At 38.6% G+C, this 26,917-nt stretch overlaps 1 protein-coding gene across 1 annotated transcript; it reads left to right on the top strand.

Moving 5' to 3' along the window:
* The first annotated feature begins 423 nt into the window (after positions 1 to 423).
* On the top strand, positions 424 to 26,193 carry LOC135476767 (SH2B adapter protein 1-like). Its single transcript, XM_064756896.1, has 7 exons — positions 424 to 1,298; positions 11,055 to 11,156; positions 21,071 to 21,195; positions 22,584 to 22,636; positions 23,732 to 23,908; positions 24,939 to 25,153; positions 25,738 to 26,193. Exons 1-7 carry the CDS (start codon positions 498 to 500, stop codon positions 26,191 to 26,193), a joined length of 1,929 nt encoding a protein of 642 aa, XP_064612966.1. The 5' UTR covers positions 424 to 497.
* Positions 26,194 to 26,917: the final 724 nt, after the last annotated feature.

Here is a 26,917-nt window from a genome sequence, read left to right as displayed (position 1 = left end):
ATCAGAGGACGCTACACCATCAGGGGTCACGCACGGACTGAGACAGGCGGTGGAATGCTACACTTGGTGACAAAAGCACGGGTGGCGTATTGATAAAACTAAACATAAACAACTTCCCAAGGTTCGCCAGCAGTTCATTCATGACAGTAAGCGATGTGCGATGAGGTTCCTCACGGTCTACGAAAAGAATACAAAAAATGCAAATAAAAAAATCTTCAGGTAACTTGGGTATTTTCAAGTTTAAAAGAATATTAGACTATAGAATTTAAAATGTTAGCCCAGAAATTTAGAGATTTTGTAAAATTCTGCCTTTCATATAAATATTTCGAAACACCCCTCCACTGTACCCTCCTTGTAATGCTTTCAGTGCGCAGGACCGGTACTGATGTACCGAATCATGGAAAATGAGCTGGTTATCATCAACAAGTAAACGTTTCACAAACACAGTGTTTTCTGAGAAAGTGGGGAAGATGCGGAGGAGATAACAGTCAGTAGGAATGGCGACTGTGAACGGAGATGTGTCTGACAGCGATCACACGCCGAGCTGGCTACAGTTTTGTGACCGTCAGGCCGTTTCTGCTGCCGAGGTGTTTGTAAGAAACTTCCGTGTATTCGCTGCCAGTTCACAAGCTAGTAACTCGTCGTCGTCAGAGAATCCTGTCACCGGTGCTCAAGACAACCCCACCGATCCTTTAGAATTCGCCAAAAAGTTCGTGGACTTGTTCCTCAGTCATTTCGAGCGGCAAATACGGCGTACTGTGCCCTTTGAGTGCGCAGGGGCGGTGACAGGCTCGCTTCTTCTCAACGACTACACCAACCCCGAAACTTTGACAGGCGTCTCGGAAAATGGCGCCCGCGTGGAGGACGGTGAGGGAGGGGACCAGGATGATTATGCCGATCAGGACAGCGAGCCAGCTAGCCCTCAGCCCACCAAGCAACACAAGGGCTTCTTCAGAAGACTCTCCTTCAGAAACATCAGGAAACGAACGCTGTTCAAGCAGAATTCCGACGAAGTGGAATTGGACAGCAGTAACCAAAGTAGCGGTTCCTCCCAGTCTCACCCCAGAACGTCCGGCAAGCACCGGTCGGGCAGTCGTAAACACAAGGACAAAGCCGAAAAGGGGGCGAAATCCAGCAAACTTATACACTCACAGACTGTGCTAGAGGTGAAAAAGGAAGCCATCGTCAATGTGCTGTCAGGGGAAGACTCCAAAGGGAAATCAAAATGGGAGAAGACTAGGCTGATGCTAATCCGAAGTACAGGGGGTTACATGCTGGAGCTCTACACCCCTCCAAAGGTGTGCGGGTTTACTAATCCATATTGCTGTTGTATGTATGAATGTTAGTATATATGTGTGTTATGTGATACTTAGCCAGTTTTCAGTTGTATGACGTCGATGACTTATTAGGTGTGTCTTTTGTCGCCAGTGTGCAGCTGCCACTGAAGTATCATACCGAACACACCAGACTTGACACCACATCTGGTCACATTGTACTGACAATGGGCCAACCCAGGTGCATACTTCAGCTCCTCTCTTTATAGTGGGCTTGCAGGTATCGTAGCTACAGGGGCAGCCAGTGGTAAACCATTCACCTATTCACGCCATGTCATCTAAGTCCTTTCTAAAAAATACCTGTGGTCCAAAGCTGGTGTTAACTTTGGCTCTTACCTCTCTGCTCACCTGCACACACAACATCCCAGGTACACATGTATATTCCATTCGGTAAGGACACACAAGGTCCAAATTCATCTCAAGGTCCTCACTAAAGCATCAGCCATTTTGCCTTCACCACAGTTATGGGCCTCGAGAAAGTTATTGTTCCTAGATGGCACGTTAAATTTGAAAAGATGGTTTGCCGTGTTGTGAATACCGAGCTGGTTTGCCATTGCCAAATGGAATATACCTGGGATGTTGCATGTGCGGGCGAGCTGAAAGGTAAGAGCCAAAGTTGACACCAGGTTAGGACTGCAGCCATTATTTAGAAAGGACGAATCGAAAACTGCGGGCATCGATGTATGGCTTACCATTGGTTGCCACTGTGACTACGATACCTGCCAGACCAGTATAAAGAGAAGAGTTGAAGTAGCCACTTGGGGCCAGGGCCAACCATAGTCCATCTACATATTTGAAAATTTCTGACACTCACTGTAAATTTTAAAATGGTGGACTGAGTCTGTCTAGATGGCCAATGCTAACCAGTGTTCTCCTTGCTCTAACCTGAATGCTGAGAGGCAAGCTAGGCTATTGTCATTGTGGTTTGAGCATTTTAGTCAGTGCTGAAGTTGAAGGAGACCTAATTAAAGGGGGTGGGGACGATTTTCAGTTGGCTATGCATGAAGTGTGCTGCAGCTACCTGCATAAAGCTCAGAAGAATCAGTGCTGCCATGTTACAATGTGATGCCACCTCATGAACTAATCTGCTTTTCCGGACGTTTGTGACAAAAATTGCCCGTCAGATAAGTCTCCACGTCCTTAAGTTTTCAGACTATTCTATTCCTTACCTTCTCGTCTGTCGATTTATCGCAAGTACAGCGGCAGTTGGTTATTTCCTAGGCTGTATCGGCCCTACATTCCTTTGTCATGCTCAGTGTGACCCTCTGTACTGACAGCATTGACAAGAGAAGATAACTGCATCAGGTTTTTAAATGAAGCATGCTCTGGCGCTTGGGTTGGAGCCATCCTTGGCTGATCAAAATGTTGCCAAACCTTAAGTTTGAACAATCTCGGACTATATGTAGATGAACACTGTCACACACTGCAAAAGCAACACTTGCGAACAAGGTACTCATCAACCATCACATGGAAGGTGAATTGTAAAGGTCACAACATGGTGACAAGTGGCCTGTGAAGGTTAGCAAGTGGGAAGATCTTGTTCCTATAGTGAGTCAGTGTAGATTCCCTTGCTCTTCTTCCATGCCTTCTTTGCGGGGCCTTCATGACAATGTTAAAAAGCAGCTAACCAAACTTCAGTTGTGGCTATTTGTGCAGTCTACATCCATTGAAGACCACTTGTCTTCTCGCATAATGTTGTGCATATCTGTACACATGTGGGAAAGTTCGTCATTGACTTGGCAAAAGTTAGTGGTTTGCCTCCATGCATAAAAGTAAGTGTCATGATTTAAATGAAAAATGAGGCCCAGAGTAAATACCAAAGTTTGCTAGCCTTTGACCCCAGGTGACGTTTGTGACGATGGTTTGTAAGTTAGTTCTATAATTACGTGTATCAGAGGTTTTTTTTTGTACTCCTGTAAGTGCTCATTTCTGTTTTACTGCAAGTCATTGTTCATGGGTCATATTGGTAACGAGTTGTAAAAAATTGTTGTATGGACTTGATTTGTTTAAACTATTTGATGACAATAGCCAACACCCGCTGGGTCATATTAAGTCTCGTTGAATTTTCTAGCAAATTGTTCAGCCTAAGGCTGTTACACTTATTTACATCTACATGATTGTAGGGTGCTTTTATATAGAGCTGATATAGAGTCGTATGCATATGAGCACTAAGGACATGATGGAAACGTAACGTATTCAGCAATGGTTGCCATGGTAGTTGCAAGCATTTACCAGTCTCACTGTAAACTACATGCACTTTGTAAAACAGGTTCTAAACCTGACGCATAACCAAGCGGAGAGGAATAGACAAAATGTCAGGTTTGATTGCTCTGCATCAATTAATTGGCTTTGCCATGTGTCCTTTTAGTATTTATTAATTTGTTTGATAAATGTTTTGCTCCATTTTAAAGATTATTCCATTGACTTGCCTGAAAGGAATCGATAAAGAAATCTTGCATATGCCAAAACAAACCACTGTAGTCTGCGATGACTCTGACTGTAGATTAGGCAACATTTTGTTCGGCCAAGGATGGACCCAAAGGCAAACCAATGTCAGAGAACACTCCAGTTAAAAACCTGTTGCTGGTACTTCAGATTCCAAGTTTTCAGACATTCAATTCGATCTTAGTCCAGGTATCTGCAGCTTGAACTGGTAAGCTGTGGCTTTATCCCGTGTCACACTGTAGGTCTACATTCCGTGTGTTTGCATATATATATATATATCAGATTTAATGTTTACTATTCTTTCTGTCTGTCTGCTCCACAGTAGATATCATTCCATTCCCAGAGTGGATTTACTTGAAAAATGGGTTGGCAGGAATTTGTTGTTGAAGCAATACAGCTACGAAATTCTTACAACTGTTCAATTTTCCTAGTTATATTATGACTGGAATTACTGAAGCATGTCGAACAGGTATTATGAAGGGTGGATTTAATCCTCTTATTTCCTGCAGGGAGGCTAATCTTTGTAATCTGGATCAAAACAATGGGGGATGGATTATCACTATGTAAGATTGCTTTCGCATCTACCCCGAGCAGTATTCAAAGAGATGTCACTTGTTTTCGCATGTTTGATGAGTAATTTTAATCAGCAACCAGTATTTCAACCCGATTAATTCTTGATTAACGCAGTTAAGCAACACAGTTAGTTTTGGCTTGTTTTCGGTTTTAGTCATCTTCTGTAGCCGGTCAGAAATCGGCTAACATTGCCGTAGCTGTCAAACAGCCACTGCGTTGTTGTGCACAGTTCTCAATTTGTTAGAAGCTCACTCATTGGTACACAGGAGAGACACAACTAATGGGATAACGTGTATTAAAGCGATATTCATTGGAAGCCATCATGTGATTTTATCTTTTCTTTCACTTTAACGGCATACCCTAGATTGATCAAACTAATGAACTCCCGCTTTGTTTGGCACCCACCAAACCAAATCACCAGAGTTTATATGCATATATTTAAAGCCTAATTTTTTTATCCCTGCTGTTAACATTTAGCTACCTGCCAGGAATTCTTATTCCCACTTATTGGCAAAGATTGGGCTGTGTTTGGTGGGTATAAAATCCTTCTGTCTTGTGTTATGAATCCATGCTTTCCTGGTGGCCAAATCTTTTGGAAACGTCAAAAAGCTAACTCCAGGGTTCTTTGACAACCGTACGCTGAACAGCAAACCATTTCGTTGAGAAATTTGATATACTTGTTATCACTTGTGTGGCTTTTTAACTCTAAACTAAACGGCGAATCTCTGACAGCTTGTAAAGGTTGGACTTGTATGATGTTATTCAGAGGAGACTATCGATTGTTGGCGGAAAAAATGCATAAAGCCCACTTCATTGTCCAGTGATTCTAATGCCGTATGACTCAGATTACTGTAGTTTTTTCCCCATATTTTTTACACTCAGTTTAACAATATATATAGGGGTAGCTAATTATAAATAAATAACCAGTCTGGACACTAATCCTTTAAGTAACATAAGTGTCTGCAAACAGAGACTTAGGATGAGTAATTTTTGTCTTTTTGTAAACTCTGTGACAAACTGCCTCGGCAACAGTATCAGGTTTTGGAATGGAGCACACCCTGACTCTGGGTGACGTTGGTTTGGCTCCATCCTGGGCAGAACAAATATTTTCCAAACCTAATGTCAGAGGGAATCTCAGACTAAAACTACATTTTGTCACAGCCAGGCCTAATAGTCTGTCTGACAGTGTACAAGGGTCAAGATGGTTGATCATTCACTCGTTTTTGAAGGGCTCAACATAAAAGTGCTGACCTCAAATTGAGCCCAGATGACTATCATCATCATCATGTAAATATTCATTAGTGATTAGTGAATTTTATCCACTTCATGGAGTTTTACGATGACATACAATATAAAACGAAATCAAATATGTGGACATTTCACATCTCCATTTTTGTCAAGTTAATCGTTTTTAAGAGCTCAAAATATAAAACATTTGGACTATTTCTGACAGATTTTTCCAATGTCATGAAGGTTGCTTCATAGGTTTAGCCAGGAGGTGTCACGGTGTCATTGAGACACTCTGTTCTGACAAAGTTATTTGGGAAGAACTAGGGAAAACAGAAGAAATTGGAAATGAGACACCATGATTTCAAATTCCGGTTTAATCATTGTGTGTACCCCAACATTTTTTCAGCTACATGTATAACCTTATGTTTTACCTAAGCCCACATGCCTACCTGTGGGACTGTGGAAGATGACATTGGGGAGAATTTTGAAAGCATGACAGTCAAGCTCTGAGCAGGAAACAGATTAACTGATGGACTAAAATTCTGAATGTTCTGCAATCAGACTGACAATCCCATGAATAGCTAAAGTGTTTGTTATACCCCATTTATAGGTCATTAGCACTTTGAAGCTAATCATTAACACTTGTCCTTTGTACTGTTTACTGTTGATTGACTTGGTCCCATTGGTGATCAATCACATTCGTGTCATTTCCATGGATTTATATTAAGAGGGCTTGCGATTGATCGATTGGATCAGGAGTACATTTCATCTACTACCTTACTGTAGGAAGTTTTTATATAATTCCCATTTCTGGTTATTTATTTTGCTAACCTTATTTTAAGTGGTTGACTATCCCCCCCACCCCCCCACCTCCACCCACCCTAGTTATGATAAATTTGTTCACCTTTATACCCTGGGTTACATTTAGCAATACTGAATCTATTCAGTATTATGTTTTATTATCAGTACTGTTTACCTAATGTTCACTGGTTTGTAGTACTGTTTACCATATCCCCATTGCTTATCAATACTGTTTACCTCATTGGTCATCGAAACTGTTTAACCTGTCCTCATTGGTTATAACTGTTTAGATCTACCTCATCCCCGTTAATTTTAAACACTTTACTTCATCTCCATTGGTTATCGGTACTGTTTAATTCATTCCCAATTGTTATCAATAGTTTTCACTTCATCCTCATTGATTTTCAGTGCTGTTTACATGTACCTCATCCTTGTCAGTGCTATTTACATATTGTTTACCTCATCCCATTTGTTATCAGCACTGTTTACCTCATCCCATTTGTTATCAGCCATGTTTGCGTCATTCCTACTGGTTTAAATCAATTTCCTTCGGTTATCGATATTATTTTAGCTCTCCCTGAACACTGATGACCCAATCCCCATTATTACACAATCTCCAGACATGTAACTTATCAGGCCACTGGCCAGAAATCAAAAGGAGCAAGGTATACATATCTCAAAAATGGGGCAAGGTGGTAATTTCTTCTGCCAGCTATTAACTAATAAACATTATGCCAGACAAAAAATGGACAGGGAGCACATTTTAGGAGCAGGGAGCACATTTTAGGAGCAGGGTGCAGCACCCTTTTAAAACACCCTAGTTAGTGGTATTCTATACAGGATGTTGATTTTAAGAATGGGAAGGATCAGGGTTGGGTTATCTGTCCTTGTATTAAATGACTCCTGACCTGGACTTCAAGACTTTGTGCAGATATGAACAAACTATGCATATGAAGGCTATGTACAGCGCATTGTAAGTGTAGAGTGCACATGTGTACTGTAAACAGGTGCATGTGTTTTTATTTACATTTTATGCCGTTGTTGAATGTTATGCCGCAGGTTGTTTACATTTATATATCATCATTATCATCAGCATTGTAGAGGAGCTTCAGTGTATTGCCATTAGCTAAGCTGGACCTGAATATTTTAGTTTTTTATATTATGTTAAGATAATATACATGTACATGTATATCTCTACTTTAATGACACATACAGGTGGAATTCCACGTATGCAGATTTTTTTGGGTGGCATTTATGGCTTTTAGCAAGAGTGTGAGTTTAAGAATTTTTTCTGCTGCTCTAATGTTTCAACAACAGATGCTAGATTATGTAAGCAAACAACTCCCTCGCTGTTGTCGGCAAATATTTCCTGTTACGATGTGATGTACAGTATGGGACCATTCATTAATCTTGTAGCAGTATTATTTGACGTTATTCAAGTGACTCTCTTGGATATTACGCAGGAAATTTCCTTCCAACTTTAGAACTGATGATTCAAAGTAAGATGTGACATAGCAACAGAAAGAGAAGCGTTACATTTTTTTTTTTTTAATCCCATTCTTAAGCAAAAGCAAGGGATATCAATTTGGGACTAACCTGTCTGTCAGATTGTCTGGTTCTGTGCAATAAGTGCTTCATATGTTGTTTTATTTTGATAAAATATTGTGTGCATTTCGTTCATTTTGTGGAAGCTCCTCAGATTTCAAAAACCACAAATTTACTTGCATAAATCTTGAATTCCGTTATTGTGTTTGGTTATAGGCTTCCATACAATAACTGTTCTAAATACATGTACTTGTAGTGTCTGATTTTTAGATCGCCATCATAAGGTGTAGCTTAAATATATTGAGCTAAAGTATTGCGCACAAGGGGAGCACGGTAATGGGGATGCTCTGTGTGCATTTATTCATTACCATAAATTCCCAAATTCATGACGTCAGTACTTTATGTATTGAGCTGAAGTTTTACATGCAAATGTCATGCATCAGTGTAACCACTTTTTTCAGAAGTGAGTGATATCTCAAATATTAAGTTAATTATTTAATTGTTAAATTTAGCACAATCAGATAAAGCTTTGAAGAATATTGTTTTACATTTTTCCCAGTTTTACAAATTGTTGATTTTTCCTTCGGTTTATAAAGTGTTGCAATATGTACAAATCTGAACTACCCAGTGTACATAAATGTACATGTAGGTGAGTTTGTACATAAATGTACATGTAGGTGAGTTTGTACATAAGTGTACATGTAGGTGAGTTTGTACATAAGTGTACATGTAGGTGAGTTTGTACATAAATGTACATGTAGGTGAGTTTGTACATAAGTGTACGTGTAGGTGAGTTTGTACATAAATGTACATGTAGGTGAGTTTGTACATAAGTGTACGTGTAAGTGAGTTTGTACATAAATGTACGTGTAGGTGAGTTTGTACATAAATGTACGTGTAGGTGAGTTTGTACATAAATGTACATGTAGGTGAGTTTGTACATAAATGTACATGTAGGTGAGTTTGTACATAAGTGTACGTGTAAGTGAGTTTGTACATAAATGTACGTGTAGGTGAGTTTTTACATAAATGTACATGTAGGTGAGTTTGTACATAAATGTACATGTAGGTGAGTTTGTACATAAATGTACATGTAGGTGAGTTTGTACATAAATGTACGTGTAAGTGAGTTTGTACATAAATGTACATGTAGGTGAGTTTGTACATAAGTGTACGTGTAAGTGAGTTTGTACATAAATGTACATGTAGGTGAGTTTGTACATAAATGTACATGTAGGTGAGTTTGTACATAAATGTACGTGTAAGTGAGTTTATCCATATTTGCCATTCTTTATTCATATAGTTGGATATCATCTTAGGGTGGGCAAAAACAAAATGGCCACCTCATGTTTAACACTCATTCAGTGATGAGGAAGCCCTGGTTGCACAAAGTAACACCATGTAAAATCTACAGAAATATTCAGGCTGTATGGAAAGCTGGAAATTATACAAATCTGACTAAACATTATTGCTGACAGGGTTTCAAAATTATGCATGTTTAATATAAATATGCCAAAACATTTGGGGGGAGGAGCGGGGAGGGAGATTTTCTCTGTTGTGAAGGACATCACATAATCTCTAGCTTTTGCGTAGTATTGAAGAACATAACTAGAAGAGGGGGAGGGCAGAGGTGTGTTTTGAACATACATATTTTGTAAGCACATAGCGCAACTCTTTAGTGTAGTAGCTCTAATAAACACCTGAACTTGTTTGTGCTTCGCCTTGACACAGGAAACAGTAAATAAATTAATGATTTATTATATATATTGATTCACTCTTATTTCAACTTTGTGTGGTTGTATTTTTGTCCCTATGGGGGCGCAGTTGGCAGGAGAATCATATGAAGGCCTATTCATGTACTGATACTTAGCACTATTTTGGGTGTGCCAGCCAAGCCCGGAGGCCATAATGATTTGTTTACACAGTTAACTAATGAGGTGTTATTTTTTGTTTTTCTGAATCCATCCATTTCTGTCAGGACGTGTTTACACCAGGATTCCAGACGTTATTTTATGATCAGTTCAAATTTAAAGTTGAATTTATCACTACATGTATGTTGTCTGCTTAGCATGTGAAGAGGTGTAACACAGTGATTGGCTGGTTATGATGTGAAACACACGAAGGATTGTCTGATTAAAAATAGAGAATGGAAAGCCTTTGTTCCCAGTGTGCCACCCGCAGGGTATGTTGATGTAAGACATTATTCAAAAGACGTTATTCTTTGGAATAATTAAAAGATCCCTGAAAAGTAACTCTACATCGAAGATTGTGATTATGTGGGAAATATCTTGCCAAAAAATATCTTTTTTTTTTTTTCTATTCCCATATTTTTCCTGAAAATTATCCCTCTATTTTATGCCTATAGTTTGTGTCAGTGGTAAAGAAAAGATTTTGAAAATGGCATCAATCTGGAATTTACTTACTGACAGTATAGCGCCCCCTATACAGGCTCTTTTAATATACTCCAGGGTGGTTGTTGTTTTGATAGCTATTGTTGTCAATATCTCGACTGGTAATTTCTGGACTGACCATTGGGACCTGAGGTAAACTAGTTTAAAGCCTTGTTTTTCTCCCCAAAAAGTTCACTGAAAATGTTCTTAATGCATTAGGATGCTAATCACGAGCTATGAGGATTTTCTCATGTCAGAGAAAATCTTGCCTAATTTTTCATGTCATCACTCATTTAGTAGTGCATTGTATATATATGCATGCCACCTTTTTCATTTTATCATGTAATAATTCAGTCAGTCATGCTTGTCAGTGAAACTTGCCAATTTGTGTCCAACCAGATTTTCATTCTTGACTCTATAATCTTAATTAAATTTTATGTGTCAGTTGTTTTGTCAGTCAATTGATTTGTGACTATTTTCAGTCTTGTATTTATAATTAATCTTCATTATACTTCCATGTTTTCTGTTTCGACTATTCTGCCAACAACATTTTCAACCATACATTACCTAATGTTGACTTTCTTTTTTTTTATCAGTTTGTCAGTCAGCTGTCATATCAACTACATTTTTGAATCTCATCTTTGTCTGATCTTGATTGTGTTTCTCTTTCTTTTTTATTTTTTTTTTTTTATTTTGATCAACATCGTTTTCATTCTCGTTTTTGTCTGTTTTTCAGTCAGTCAAACCGCGATCAGGTATATTCTGTTTCCTCATCCAGGAGGCCCGTGAAACCACCTCATTAGAGATGCAAGACCATGAACACACCTTTGTTCTCAAGGTAATGCTCTTATATAATTCTTAAGAATGCAAAAGTTTTTTTTTTTTTTTTTCACTCATTAACTGGCCTAACAGTCTTAATTATTAAACACCTGTTCGCTTGAGTCTAGAAGACCAGGTTCATTGACATGATTGAAATTTCAGGTTCAGAAAACTCAGTTCCAATAAAGCGACCCAAATTTCATTTCATGTTTTATGAGCGAGCAGACAATAAAAAATCTAGAAATTAAATAAAATTGAAAATCCACCCTATATTGTGTCTGATCTTGATGTTATGATTTTCCAGTTTTTCTCGGCTTTATGATTATGTACATACATGGTGAGATTGTCTGCATTTTCCACAAATTAGATTCAAGTTCTATTTGTAGCTCCAATGCGGTTGTTGTGAGTTCAAGTCCAGCTCATGCTGGCTTCCTCTGCGGCCGTACGTGGTAAGGTTTGCCAGCAACCTGCGGATGGTCATGGGTTTTCCCCGGGCTCTTCCCTGTTTCCTCCCACCATAATGCTGGCCGCCGTCGTATAAGTGAAATATCCTTGAGTACGGCGTAAAACACCAATCAAATAAATAAATAAATATTTTTAGCTCGTCTGTATAAAATACAAGCATAGCTTATGTTGTACCTTGAGAGTTAGCGTTGGCAGCCAATAATAGAGAAAGCAGTATTAAACAGACTCTTAAGGGTAGTATCTTAAAAAGTACTGCAGATATTTAGTTCATGGCTTGCTCACATGCAGAGCACAGTAGCTCGAGGGGGATGTTTCATCGTCGATTGGATGTGTGCATATTAAGTATTGCAAAGTACTGAATTCCTGAATATTGTGTACAAGAATTAATGTTAAACAAAGTGTTCAGGTTTCTCAGAAAGTACTGCATGAGATCATGGTGTGCACACATGTAGAGCAGAGTAGCACTGGGATGGGGGGGTGGGGTGGGCGGGTGGAGATATTCTGTTTTTGATTCGGTGTGTACATATTGAGTACGGCAAGTACTGAAATCCTGTCAGTGTATTGTGTATTAGAATCATTGTTAAACAAAATGTTAGCGGTGGTATCTCAGAAAGCACTGAATGTATTGAGCTCAGAGTTTGCACAATAGCATGAGGGCCATATTCCATTGTTAATTTGGTGTGTGCATATTACATGCTGTAAATTACCAAGTTCCTGACTTACTGTATTGTGTATTACACTGAGTGTTAAACAAAATGTTAGCGGTGATATCTCAGAAAGCACTGAATGTATTGAGCTCAGAGTTTGCACAATAGCATGAGGGGGGTATTCCATTGTTAATTTGGTGTGTGCCTATTACATGCTGTAAATTAAAAGCACAATGACACAAGAGGGCACAATGTTCATTCGCTGATGCTCTGCGTGCATATTACTTACCATAAATAACCAAATTCACAACTTCAGTATGTGATGTATGAATATGAAGTTTTGCATTCACGTGCCTCCTACAGGCACGCTGTGAGGTAGCCTTACTACCATTTCCAAGTTATATATGTACCCCACTGACTGCATTGTAAACTGATTTATCCAGCCCATAAATCTATAATTTAAGTAGCGAATTTTCAAGTTGGAACCGTTTTGACATCAAAGGTAAAAATAGTCTTACTCTGTCACGTGAATGCTGAAAATTGTAAAGGAAGCTTTGTTCATATTAATTTACTGATCACCTGTCTCACCCCTTTTCCAGAGGCACTAATGACACATCTTTCCTTCAGAAACTTTTTAAGTTCACAAACATTCAGATTTTCAATCGTCTCTATCATTCTTTTACTCAGGGGTCCCAGTGCTCCTGTATTTCCTATATTTTCCTATTTTTTATAGGATCCTATAAATCTCCTATTATTTGGAAGAAATTCCTATTTCCTATTTTTTTTTTTTACACTGGCACAAAAAAATTCTCGTTGCATGTACATGCACGTCTGCGTGGTTGACTGTAGGGCTTATTAAAGCTTATAGTTTTTAGCGAGCGAGGCTTCACAACTACCCTATTGTTATGCTGATTCTCTATCAACATGGATGATGTCAAAGTTCTGAAGGCTGGAAACAGAGAAAACGGCAAGTATGTTTTATTTATCCATCAAGGAATTTCTAAATGGAAACTGTTTGTTGAATAAATGTATGATTTGTCATTTCTCTACATTCAGCTAAAATGCGATTCTCAATGAAAGTTATTTTATTTATAGATCAAGAAAGTCAAAACCTCTAAATAGAAAATCATGGTACGATAAATGCATGATTCAGCATTTCTTACCATTCAGCTAAATTGTAATTTTCAATAGAACTTAATCATAAATTAAGAAATATGAAAGGAACATTATGAGAGATTATTATACTTCTGTTGCTCATTATGGTTTTGTTTTCTGGATTCTTTTAAAGTTTATTATTAATCAAATTACATTTTGTTAGATTTATGTAACTACTGACATTGTTTTGCTGTTGCATTCGATTCACTTAATAACCAAAATACATGTATACAACTGGTGAAGGTTGGGTGGGTTGGGGTGGATAAAGGACTTATTTTTGCAGATTGAAACTGTGTGCTGTCTTATCTATTTAATAGATAACCAGGGATTGTATGCCTGACTATTGCTGGTAACTTACATTACGTAGTTCTTACCCATCTTTTCCCCTTTTCAGATATAACTGAAGAAAACTGGTAAGATGTGTAGAATACATCGTTATCAGTTGCATGTGTTATATTGCAGATATGTTTGTTCGTCATTGCAGTTCTCTTGACTGTTATGTATTTTATACAACTTTTATGTTATGATGTAAGTTAAATAAAGTAACTGGTGTTACGTTCTATTTCAGACCGACAACTTTTGTTTTGCCGAGTGGGAGAACCCAGTTCAACCCATTTTGGCCTAAAAGTGAAGACGGTTGTAAGCTTTCTGAATGGTGTCAATCCAGTAAAGCATCTGTTCATGCTGCATTTTGCTCTCTCTGCAATTCCGAAGTCCGATGTGATAACTAGGGTTTTCAACAACTTTTGCAACATTCTAAATGTAAAGGTCACCAAAAGCGAGCCAAGGAAATACTAGGTGGTTCTCAGATGACACTGACCTTTGCTCATTGAACAACTGATTCTGCTTCTGCTTCGAGTTCAGTATCCTCTCCTGCTGCAAGCAACAAGAACCAAGGATCATTGGTTTGTTTACTCATCTTGTGATGGTCTGAAAGATGTACTTATGGAAATGTTTCCTGGAGCCATACCAGATAGTTTTTCAATGAGCTCATCAAAAATTTCATATCTGATTAGGGATTCAGCTGGGCCTTACTTCCAGAGGATGATCAGTAATGATGTCAAGAAGTCTGATGCAGGGATCAGTCCTTCTTATGACGAGACCACAAATGCACAAAGTTTGAAGCAGCTTGAAAATAAGGTGCGGTACTGGTCTGAAGATCAAGATCAGATTGTTGTGCACCATCTTATGGGCCATGCAACAGGTGAAGATCTGTCGAAGATTATGTCTGTCGTCGATGAGGCTGGTTTGCAGCTGAAGAATTTGCTGATGTTAGGGAGTGATGGACCGAATGTCAACATCACTCTCTGGCGTATGGGTAACAAAGCCATAACTGATTTGGGGGCCCCAGGACTTCTCAATGTCGAAACATGTAACATTTGGCAAGGACTTGGGAGAAAACCCGCTCAAATATTCCAGAATTTGTTGCTGACATTTTTTACTGGTTTAAGGGGTCTGCAGCCAGGTCTTCTTATCTACGAGATGTTCAAGGCAAGATTGGGATATCGACAAAGAAGCCTTTGAAACATGTTGAATGTCGTTGGTTGTCTCTGGGGCCTGCTGTAGAATGTACGAGGTGTGGAAATCCCTTATAGAGTACTTTCTAGTTTTTCTGCCAAAGCACAACCCCAAGGACTTATCAAAACCCAGGTATAAAAGGATCAAGGTGGAGACCAGAAATCATAGCCCAACACAACTTTCTCAGGTTTCTCTCATCTACATTTGCCGAGCTCTTGGTCTTCTTCCAGTCTGAGAAACCACTCATTCATATTCTCTGTGATAAACTTTGAGATCTACTCAATGTCTTAGTTAGGTGAGTGATGAAGAAATCTACTGTTGATGCAGCCCAAAATCTTCGGCTACTTGATGACTCAGTTGTCAATGACCGGCTCAAAAGAACGGCTATTGGAGTTGGAGAAGAATGTCGTAAAAACCTAGGTAAAGGGCAGGTATCGGAGAGGGAGAAAATACTGCTTGGAATCCGAAAATTCTACCAGGCAGCGATTCAGCATCTTCAAAAGAAGCTTCCCCTCTCCAACAAAATCCTGAAACATGCCAGATGTTTACAACCTGAAAATTGTTCTACCAGTTGGTCTGTTAGATCAGTCCAAAGCCTGTCCAGAGAACTAAAATTAGATTTTTTCGGTGACGTCATTGCTGATGAATGGAGGGTCTATCAGGCAGAAAGCATCCCAGCAGACTGGTCCCAGGAAATAAAACAGGATGGGGGCCGTCATCATGAGGAGGATTGATACATACTGGTCAAAAGTCTTTGAACTGAAGAATTGCGCAGGAAGTTGCAAGTTGCAAGAAAAAAGAAAAAGAGATGAGCAAAGACAAGATAGAGCAGAAAGAGAGGAGGCTGCCAAGATTGCTAAACAAAAGGAAGAAGAACTTCTCTGCAGTAGTACACAACTGAAAAACACAGAGAAATCACTTGCTGAGAAAGAATCATTGCACCAGGTATTGCTGGGTGTGAGCAATAGCCTGCTAAACCAAGGAAACCAAAAATTGAGGGAGGCTTTCAAAAAGGGATGAAACAGGCACAGGCAGAGCTTAAAAAGACTTGAGAAGACCAGAAGAAGGTTGAGAAGGGAAAGCTAACAATGATAGAAAACATGGTTCTTGGTAAAAAGAAGAAAGAGTGACAGTTTTTTGTTGATTCTACAGACAAGGCAATATTGTGATCACCACCATGTGCTTTTATTGCAGGACCGGGAGAAAGGCACCATGGTAAACAAAGTGGATGTCTTGAATTTCACCTGTGTGCATGGTGTGACACTTTAGAATTTTTAGTTTTATGTTAGAGATTAAATGTTATTGTTCCAAATGGTTTTGTTTGTGTTCCAGAGTGTTTCATTTATGTGTTAAGTGATTGCTGGGATCGCATTGCAGTATGATTAATGAGGCAGCTTATAATGTTAAGCTGTGACCAACCACCAACTCATGATTATGTAGTTGCATCTGGCAGCCTCTGTAATTGTAGAGAGACTTTAAGTTTTGGGTTGTGACGATAGACAGGCATGTAAGCTTCTTGGACACTGAAATGTGTTATGTATTTTTACCATGTTAAATCTCAAAATTATAGAAACAGCTGATCTGTATTGGGAGCCCACTAGTAACTATCTGTGAAGTTCATAAAAAATGTGGGTTCCAGTTTTATTTGTAGCATTGATTGTTACCAGTAATTAAAATGGTAATATCTTGTGTAATTATAAGGTACTTTTAAGATGCGACTTGTTACGGGCTACACCAGGCATAGTCAGCTGTGAAATGACATCACACCCCGGTATTAAGAACTTGTCTTGAATATGTTTATTATTAAAAAAACACTGGGTTTAGGTTTAAGTTGAAAATACATATTTTGGGAGTTATAATTTTCATTTCAAATAATTGATAAACCTAACTCCAATTCAGTTAAATTCTGTGTCAATTTCGAATATACGTATAGAGAAAAAACAACTGATGTTTTGATACTGGTCCCACCTAAAATGACCCCTTGACTGTTGTGCGATGACAGTGTCATCATAATTGACCCACTTCGGCTTGCAGTTCACAAGACACGATCTAAAAAAAAATTCCTTTTTTCCCTATATTTTTTCATCCAATCTTGGCTGGGACCCCTGCTTCACTCTGTATCACTTTTTATGACATTTTATTATATGTAGTTACCTTACATTTTTGACAGGTCACGATACAGTTGGACTTTTTCTGCCTTCAACGATAAAAGTGTTCAAACTCGAAACCCCCTTATTGGTGTAGCATAAAGATCACTAATAAATGAAAGGGAACATTTTTTGATTAGCTGTGGAGAGTATGAGAACTTCTTCTCTTTTCATCTGTTGGTTCTGCCAAATGTATTAACATACACATGTGTTATATATAGTGAGCGATTGGTTTATTCACAAGCATTGTTCATTAATAATTGACTGCGTACATAGTATGTGAAAGGTTGATACTCTTACTTGTGTTTCAGTGGCAAGCTGTTTGGGCCCAAACTAAAACGTTATTGTTTGCCATTCAGTGTTGTTGCCTGGAGGTGAATCATGTGGTCCACGATTAGAAATAAGTGTATGTTTTTTTGCTCCTGTTTTGCCTCTAAACACATAATTGAGATTGAGTGGGTGTGTAAGAAGCCTTGTTGTTTAACGTTAACGCCATGTTTCAACAAAACAAAGTCAAGCCGACCAATAATTTGTTATTGAACGCTGCAAAGGCTGTAGGAGCAAGTAGGAGCAAAGCAGTGTATGGGTTCAGTTTTCTGAAGATATACATGTATGTATGAAGTGAAATGAATTTATTTGTAATCAGAAATGGCTAACAGGCACCAGTTTTGTGCAGAAATGCCTTCTCATTGCCTCTAAATGAGTGACAACGGGCATTTTTTAAGCTTTATAATTAATTTGATATTCAGGCAGCATATCTTTGCATTTTGTTGGCTTGGAAATTAGATGTGCGTACACACTATAAACAGTATAACAATAGCTATATAAAAAGCTAGTTGGTGTTTAAATAATAATCAATTAACTTAATTGTTAGATGAAATAGTTCATAATGATTGGTGGTCTTGAAAGGAGAGACCTTTATTTGTGCAAAATGTGAGATTTTTTGTTTGTTTTCGAAAAATATCAAATTGGTTTGTTTGTTTGGAAAAGCTTTCAAATTGATAAACTGCGTTTTCACCTCACTTATTGCACATCATGAATTTATTTTGGTGTTTTGTTTTGGTTTTATTTTGGAAGCCATTCTCATTTTAGTTCGCATGGTCAGCATACAGGAGGTGTTTTTAAAGGCGTTTGTTTGTGATGATAAGATGTTGGTCATTAAACTAATACCCGGTGGCTCTTGCTGGCACGTCAAGCTATTAAAAGGTTCGCCCTTGCCACAGGTGATTAGCCTCTTACGTAAAAGGGAAGGGAACAGTGAATATGCCATCATCTAGACTGTAATGGTTAGAGGCGTTAGGATTAGAACATTCAATTGCTGTGACACATGAGGTCTGCAGCACAGAATTGGGGGATTCCCTGGTTCTTGTGGTGGTGGGGGGGGGGGGGGGGGTGCTTTGTGACAGTAAGTCATTCATAGCCATCATGTGGCATTATTTAAAGTCAGGAGATTTGTCAAAGGTTTTATAGTGAGATGTGGTCCATTTTTTAGTTTCTGCGCAAGATCAACCTGGTTTTCTGTAATTCTGTAATTCTAATTAGTGACTACACCTTTCCTTCATTACATCACTGTTGTTCGGAGAGAAGAGTCAAATGCGTAATGATACATGGTGATTTTCAGAAATCTAGCTCAGCACTATTTTTGGTCTTTATTTTTGTGTTTTACTAAAAGTTTAGCCATGTTTAAGTGACACATGATTAATTCATCAACCTTACAGGGCAACTTAAGAATTTGGGGAGAAGCTCAGGTTATTTTTTTGACCAGGAGGGTATCATTTATGGCCTTTAGTTACCTCAGATTGTGCATTTTCATGTGACAAACTTAGGCGAAATACAGTAGGTATATGTAAAATGTTCTTAAGATAAAACCTCTTTCATATAAATAATTAAAACATCAAGACTGGATTATACAGGAGTGTACCAGTAGTATGAGTAAAGATAAACTGTTCGTTGGTTGTAACTGTTAGTGACTTTCACGGAGGAGAAATTTTCATTTTGAATTTTATTAAAATTTCTTTTTTTTTTCTTTCCATTCAACAGGCAACAGTTCTATTTCATGCGTTTGTGACCAGCGCCATATCAAAAGTTTAAATTCCGAAAAATGTTTGGTTTCCTAAACTCTCGGGAGTTACATATCGATAAGGTGTATTAAAATTAGTAAGATAAGAAACAAAAATCTAAATAGTTCTTTCCCTCACAGACTATAACAAGAGAGCTTCATTGTGATTGGCATGTTGTAAAATTTCTTTATACATCGTGGCAATGTCTGAATGTCACTTTTGATGTTTAGGATCAGATATGGCTCTGGAGGCTGTTTCCACAAAGCCATTTCTGACTTAGGTCAAAATTTAAAATCTTTTCACAATGCTTACTTTTTGGTACTGGAATTTGAAATTTGAATACATTTGACTTAAAATAATATTGATTAAGTGGACAAAATTTTGATTTCTACAAGCAAAGTATAAGCTGTAAGATCATATTTCAAATTTTGACTTAAGTCAGAAATGGCTTTGTGATAGGGCCCCTGGTTACTTAGGTTTGGTACAGTAGGTTATATTGAGAGTGTGCAGCGGTTGAACAGTTATGACATTTGTCTTTTGGTCACTAGCATGATGAGGACACTCGAAGTGCGGGTTCAGTCCTGGTCTTGTACAGGGAATTTCTGCATTTCCCCGAATTTACTGTTTATGGAGCCATGGTAGAAAAAATTCCATGACTCTCTTTAGGACATTTGCTCTGTTTTACTTTTGCTGGAAGGGATACAGAATCAATTTTGATTGGCTAGTGTGAAAAATACGGGCTGTACCTTACTTAAACTGAATTTTAGGTACATGTTTGGTGCATGTGACCCAGGAAAACACCACTGTCAGCCAGTGAGCGTCGATTCTGTATCCCTTTAAGACCGCTTGTCTCGCCCGAATGTGGTGTGCATACGTTTATCTGTACATCACTTGTGAAAAAGTACATTCAACTTATCCAAAGGTTTCCCTTGGTTTCTTCCAGTTTCCTTATTCTAACCCCTTAAACATCTGAAAGAAAGGGGTTCTTAAAAAACCTTTAAGTTCACTTAAAATTTTACCTATGCGCTTTGCAGTCTGGCTTTTGCCTGTTTGACTAATGAAGTCAGAAGGTTTCTGGCAAGGCGCGGGATGACAGTTCTCAGGTCTTCTACAGCTATACTTGCTTTCCTCCACCCATTGACCTGACTCTGGCCATATAAGTGAAATATTTTAATAGTATAATCAGCATTATTTTCTTTATTTGATTGGTGTTTTACGCCGTACTCAAGAATATTTCACTTGTATGATGGCGGCCGGAGAGGAAGCCAGCATGAGCTGGACTTGAACTCACAGCGACCACATTGGTGAGAGGCTCCTGGGTCATTACGCTGTGCTAGCGCGCCAACCGACTGAGCCAGGGAGGCCCCTCAGCTTTATTAATTCATCAAATAAATTTTAAAAAAACAGAATTAGCTGTGTATATTTGCATCTGTTCACAGCCAGATTTATTTTATAAAGTAATAATTATTTCTGCATTGCATGTACAGGTTACACTCTTGTCTTTGTGTTTTTTATTACAGGTTGTTTAATGAGGACACTCAAGGTACATGTACAGGTTCAAAACTGAGTTTGGGCAAGGGAATTTGTACATTTCACCACTGTCGCTAATTGTGAAATTGTGGGGTCTTGCTGACGATAAGCAGTCAGCGACATTCCTGTGGCTGTTTGTTCTGTCTAAGGTCCATAAACTACTTTTCCAACAAAATGGTAGGCATATCTGTACATCACATATGGGAAAGTTGCAAGTACCTTGCCAGCGATCTGTGGTTTTCCCCAGCCATCCAGTTTCCACCACTGGTAAAATGGGCAAACATGTATGGAAATTCTTGTGTGTAGTGTTAAACAACAGTAAAATATATTAATAGCCTTATTTCAGGTCTGAAAAAACGATAAATAAATAAATACAGGAGATTATTTTGAGGAAAATCTTCTATGTTTCAGGGGGAAGGCAACATAGAGTATGTGGTGGAGACCAATTCTAAAGATGAAGTCAAAGCCTGGCTGGCCACATTACACAGTTGTATGAATTTACATATGGACACCGCACTCAGTACCCTCCCGGAATCGTAAGTCCACACCATTATTACTTGAGAAGTTAAAGAATATTATTGCCGTAAGTGGGAAGGTCTACCAGCAACCTGCGGATGGTCATGGGTTTCCCTCGGGCACTGCCCGGTTTCTTCCCACCATAATGCTGGCTGCCGTCATATAAGTGAGATATTCTTGAGTACGGCGTAAAACATCAATCAAATAAATAAATAAATAAAGAATATAATTTGTTCTCTTAAAATTGAAGATATGTGGTTCTTCTAATTTGAGATACTCAGCCGCGTTCATACTCTTGAAATAATATATTCCCTAACTGTTCAACCTCTGCAACCAATATTTTGAAACATTTTGAGAGAGCTATGCATATGGGGTGTGGTGAAATAGTTTCAGCGAAGGTTGCCAGCGTAAAACACCAATCATATAAAATGAATAGGAAGCTTACACCTGTAATCGCTCAAACACATCAATGTTGGTCACATGGTGGTGTTTTCATAATAACTGTATGCATAAATTCCACCAGAAAAGTTTGAGGATTTACGATGAGTGTACTAATAACACACCCTCGACACACTGTGTATTTTCACCTGACACATTTTTGCTTAATTCTGATAGGATCCATTGATTTACCTTTTGGAGTGAGGGAGTGATCAGGGTTTTACCTTTTGGAGCCACAGAGGATATTTTATATAAAGTTTGATTAATTTCGTGTTTGAAAAACTGAAGTTTAACTGGCATCAAAATATAATTTGAAGGCCTCTGTGTACTCCAGAAAGTGCATTTTTAAGTATAAAAACTTCAGGTGAAATGCAGTAATCAAGAGTCTGGGGAATGTGAAATTAGTCTCCTGAAGAATTTTATTTGTTCCTTCTTTGTACTGTGATTTTTTTTTTTTTTTTTGGAAAACATTTTTTTTTTTTTTTGTGAAAATCATTTTCAACTGTGTGAAGGCTGTTCTTAAAACATTGGATATTTCTAGTCATACTTTATAGAAAAGTCTTAAAAACATCTTACATGGATTGGGCCAGGTGTTTTATTCTTGTGGCAAAAAAAAATGTTTATTTTTGCCAGCACTGTAGGTACTTATCATGCTGATAATCCTTGACAAAAATTTTTAAAATATGCACTGTGAATGAAGCAGCGCAAGGGGGATAACTCTGAAGACACTTTTTAAGAATAGTCTGTTTAGATTTGTTTCCCCATAATACTGCATTGTGAGTGAGGGGCGACCTGCGTTATAAATGTTACAAACATTACTGATGTAGAATTGTAACACATGCACAGACAAAGTTGATATTTTGTGAAAGGTAATTATTTTGGTGGACTGTTTTAAAGTAATAAAAAAAATTTCAAGTGGATTTTCATTAATGCACCCGATATTTAAGTGAAATTTGTTTTTAATTTGCAGACGTCCGAGATTACCCACTGCTCCATCCTCCACGGGCAGGGATGTCACGAAAGGTGAGTTTTGATACTAAGGACTCACCAGGGCAGATTCCACGAAGGTGTTTTTTTAAATCTAATTTTAAGACATATACGTGGACTTTAGGATTTGAAAATAAGGTATGCCTGTTAAACTAGTCAAGACAAAGGCTGTTACAATTTTTGCCTTTTGGGCCGTGCACTGCATATTAAATTAAATTTTAAACTTTTTTGCTTTTCAAAAATGACTTTGTTGAATTGTGCCATGGTAATTAGACATGTTTCATATAAATCTCCTGTCTGTAGTAAATATATGTTGAACAAGGCACCATCTTGAAGAAAACTGACTTTGAACATGTACTACAAGTATTTTGAATGGCCTAGATTCGTGCTTTGCGTTACACATCAGTCAAATAAATAAAATAAATAGATTCACCAACTGAGTCAGTGCCACTTCTGGGTCCATTTGCTCAGTTCTGTGTTTTGTTGAAGACCACTTATCATCAACTAATATGCGCTTGTACGTTTCTGCTCCTGTACGTTTCTGCACCTGTATGTTTCTTCACCTGTACTTTTCTGCACCTGTACGTTTCTGCACCTGTACTTTCCTGCACCTGTACGTTTCTGCGCCTGTACGTTTCTGCACCTGTACTTTTCTGGACCTGTACGTTTCTGCACCTGTACGTTTCTGCGCCTGTATGTTTCTGCGACTGTATTTTTCTGCACCTGAACATTTCTGTACCTGTACTTTTCTGCACCTGTACTTTTCTATACCTATACTTTTCTGCACCTGTACGTTTCTGGACCTGTACTTTTCACATGGAGAGATTGGTGCTGATGTGCTGAAGGTCAGTGGTTTTATAAGTGGAAAAGTATTTGCTTTGGAGTTACTAAAACAACAGTCAGTCAATCCCAGGCAGTTTGTCAGTAGGGAAAAAAAATTGTTCCATGCCCTTTTAAAGGAACTTTTTAGAAAGACTGTAACAAATGTTAATATGCATTATCGGTTTCCTCCTACCATAATGCTGGTCGTCGTTATATAAGTGAAATATTTTTCACTTATACTGTGTTAAATACATATATGACCTGAAGTTTACATGTCACCATCATCGCTTACGAAATTTGCACTTTCAGAATCTCCTCACTTGACCTTACGACGCCGGTCTTCCCACGCCAGCGTTGACCATGTTCCAGAGGTTCCTCCACGCACTGTGTCACGAAATCTTACCTCTACTGGCGTGGCGCGGTCTGCCAGTCTACTGTCAGGCTCTGTGGAGTTGGCCAGCTCACCTCGCTCAGATTCTATACTCGGTGAGTATCCCACCTACTTTCTTACTCAGTGGGTGAGTAACACATTCTGCAACTTTCTTGGCTCAGTTTGGTAAGCCACCTTGGGAACACATTGTGATCCTATACTGAGTGAGTAATGTTATTTTGTACTTGGTGAGGAGGATTCATTAGATTCTATACTTGGTGAGTAATCCACTGACTTTCTCACTCAGTTGGTGGGGGCCAAGAGAGTTAGCACGCTAGCACGGCGCAATGACTGTCACTGTGAGTTCAAGTCCAGCTCATGCTGCCTTCCTCTCCGGCCATAAGTGGGTAGGTCTGTCAGCAACCTGCAGATTTTCATGGGTTTCATCATAATGTTGGCGGCCATCGTTTAAGTGAAATATTCTTGAGTACAGTGTGAAACGCCTACCAAATAAATAAATAAACAAATACTCAGTGAGTAACATAACAGATTTCACTCACAGACTGCAGCCTTCTGGGATTATATTTGGTAAGCCTGTATATGAAGACCTTGTAAACCCATACTCTGTGAGTTATCATATTCTGTATTTCATGACTATTTCTCTGAAATAATACTCAGTGAGTTATCATATTCTGTATTTCATGACTATTCCTCTGAAATAATACTCAGTGAGTTATCATATTCTGTATTTCATGACTATTTCTCTGAAATAATACTCAGTGAGTTATCATATTCTGTATTTCATGACTATTCCTCTGAAATAATACTCAGTGAGTTATCATATTCTGTATTTCATGACTATTTCTCTGAAATAATACTCAGTGAGTTATCATATTCTGTATTTCATGACTATTCCTCTGAAATAATACTCAGTGAGTATTCACGAGATTCCATATTTCATGAATAACTCACCGACTGTATTTCTCTGTGGATCCTGATTTCATACACTCTCTTCTACATTCGCCGCTCATATTTGGTTAGACATTGTGAACCCATACTCCGTGAATGGTAAGCTCTCCTTTACTCAGATTTCAGTGATCATTCCAACATTCGCATCCTTATTCCATCTCCTGTTTCCTCTGACAGGCTCTGATCCACCACGTGAAACTCCTTCGGCAGATGGACAGATTGACAGATTGCTGCGTCAGTATCCCTGGTTCCATGGGACACTATCGCGCGTTGAGGCGGCGCATCTTGTCCTGCAGCAGGGCAGCTCGGGTCACGGCGTCTTCCTGGTGCGACAGAGTGAGACGCGGAAAGGAGAATATGTCCTCACGTTCAACTTTCAGGGCAGAGCCAAGGTATGTGCTTGTAGTGGATCCGAACAGCTTGCACAAAGGGTTTGTAGCTGCATTGGTACAGTGTACAGTCAGTCACCTTTATATTTCACTGTCTAAACACTCAGCAGGCACCAAGATCACGAAATGATCTTAGTCTTAAGTCAAATTTTTTTTTATCACTTTAAAATGGTTTCTTATGTAACAAGGTCATAATGTTGCTTGGCAACTTAAATTCTGGGTTAAATCATTGTAAAACAAATCTCGGCTAAAATGGCAGAAAGGAACATACCAAGTTTAATGATTGAAATTTTGACTTAAGTCTAAGATTGCTTCATGATCCCAGGGCTGCTTTTCTCTACCCAAACATATATAAGTGAAAAAAGGGTGTCTGGTGTTACACAAAGCGCAAATAAAGAAATACAAATGACTGTTAACATACTGTATTGTTTGAGATCTATAGAATCAGGCTAGACAACAGTAGAGTTAGCCATGGATGAGGTTTTAGGTCAGATACAGTAAAATCTACAACTTGCACCTACAGGGTTATTGTGATATGGTTAGCTTTATGATTTGTTCCTTTTCACATTTTAGAAATTCTTTTGCAGCATCTGCGAATGACGATAAACAGCGATGGACAATGCAGAGTTCAGCATCTATGGTTTCAGACGGTGTTTGATATGCTGGAGCACTTCCGCACGCACCCGATCCCTCTGGAGTCGGGCGGGTCCTCTGATGTCACCCTCACAGACTATGTTGTCGCTCTGGAGCGACCCCGCACCCCGACAGCGGCCACGCTTCCGCGGGGTTCACCTAGGCTGATTGGGAATACAGGGAGGTCATCTTCTACCTCCAGCCTGGGGATGAGAGGCACGGGCGTTACTCCCGGGGCACATCAGGCAGCTGCGCAGGATAGCGCACGCGACACCCTCGTAGTCAGTGGGTCGGTACGGGCCCGCACCGAATCCATAGAGAATGTGATGCGTGAACAACAACAGCAAGCTGCGGCACAACAGCAGCCGGGCCATGGCAGAGCTGTAGAGAATCATTACTCTTTTGTATGACACAATGATGTGATAACTGGTTTTTAAAATCTTTTTCTCTCTGCTTTTTTTTTTTTTTTTTTTTTTTCTGCATGAGTTTAAAATGGCTTTATTTTTGCATGTATATGTATATGTATGTATATATTATTGACTGGTTAAAAAATCAAGGTGTCTTTATAATAAGTTTCACTTGATAATGCTGTACTACATGTCCAGTGTGAGTGGTATTGTGTACATTGTGTGTACATCGCATTTTCTTGCCGGCAAGATTTCAGTCTCAGTATGGTTTTAGGGTCAGTCCATATTTCTCAAGTACGGGAGGAGGATGGAGCCATATTCTTTGTAATTTTTTTTTAAGAACAAGCATACAGAAATCACAGGTGTTTTTTTTTGATGTTGACCTTGTCTATCTTTTATGATTTGTTTTTTTTTTAAGTGGACAAGGCTATTCAGTAGAGACCTATCATAGGGAGTTTCTCTTTTATAAGTTTTCCTAATACACTTAAAACAAGACAGGCTCTTTTTATGATTGGCTCATGCAATATTTTGAAAAAGGCTTGCGGATTAGTCAGTGTGAACTGCGATATCTTCATTTTTTTTTTGTCTAAAACTTTATTTTGTTTTCTTAATACACTGTATTAAATAGTTGCAATCATGAGGTGATACATTCAGATATTATGTTAGTGGAGGAACTAATTTTGATAAGGACTAAAAGGGAAAAACTTGCTATTTCTTTTGAGAGCCT

Source organism: Liolophura sinensis, chromosome 10 (assembly GCF_032854445.1).
Source record: "Liolophura sinensis isolate JHLJ2023 chromosome 10, CUHK_Ljap_v2, whole genome shotgun sequence".
In the NCBI taxonomy this organism is placed as follows: domain Eukaryota; kingdom Metazoa; phylum Mollusca; class Polyplacophora; order Chitonida; family Chitonidae; genus Liolophura; species Liolophura sinensis.
This window is presented reverse-complemented; position numbering and strand designations above follow the sequence as displayed.

Bases quoted from the DNA above. Each gene is read 5' to 3' on its own strand.
- LOC135476767 (XM_064756896.1), top strand. From the start codon at position 498: ATGGCGACTGTGAACGGAGATGTGTCTGACAGCGATCACACGCCGAGC. The intron at 21,196-22,583 runs GTAAGTCCACAC...TTTAATTTGCAG, and splicing joins CTCAGTACCCTCCCGGAATC to ACGTCCGAGATTACCCACTG. The intron at 25,154-25,737 runs GTATGTGCTTGT...ATTCTTTTGCAG, and splicing joins ACTTTCAGGGCAGAGCCAAG to CATCTGCGAATGACGATAAA.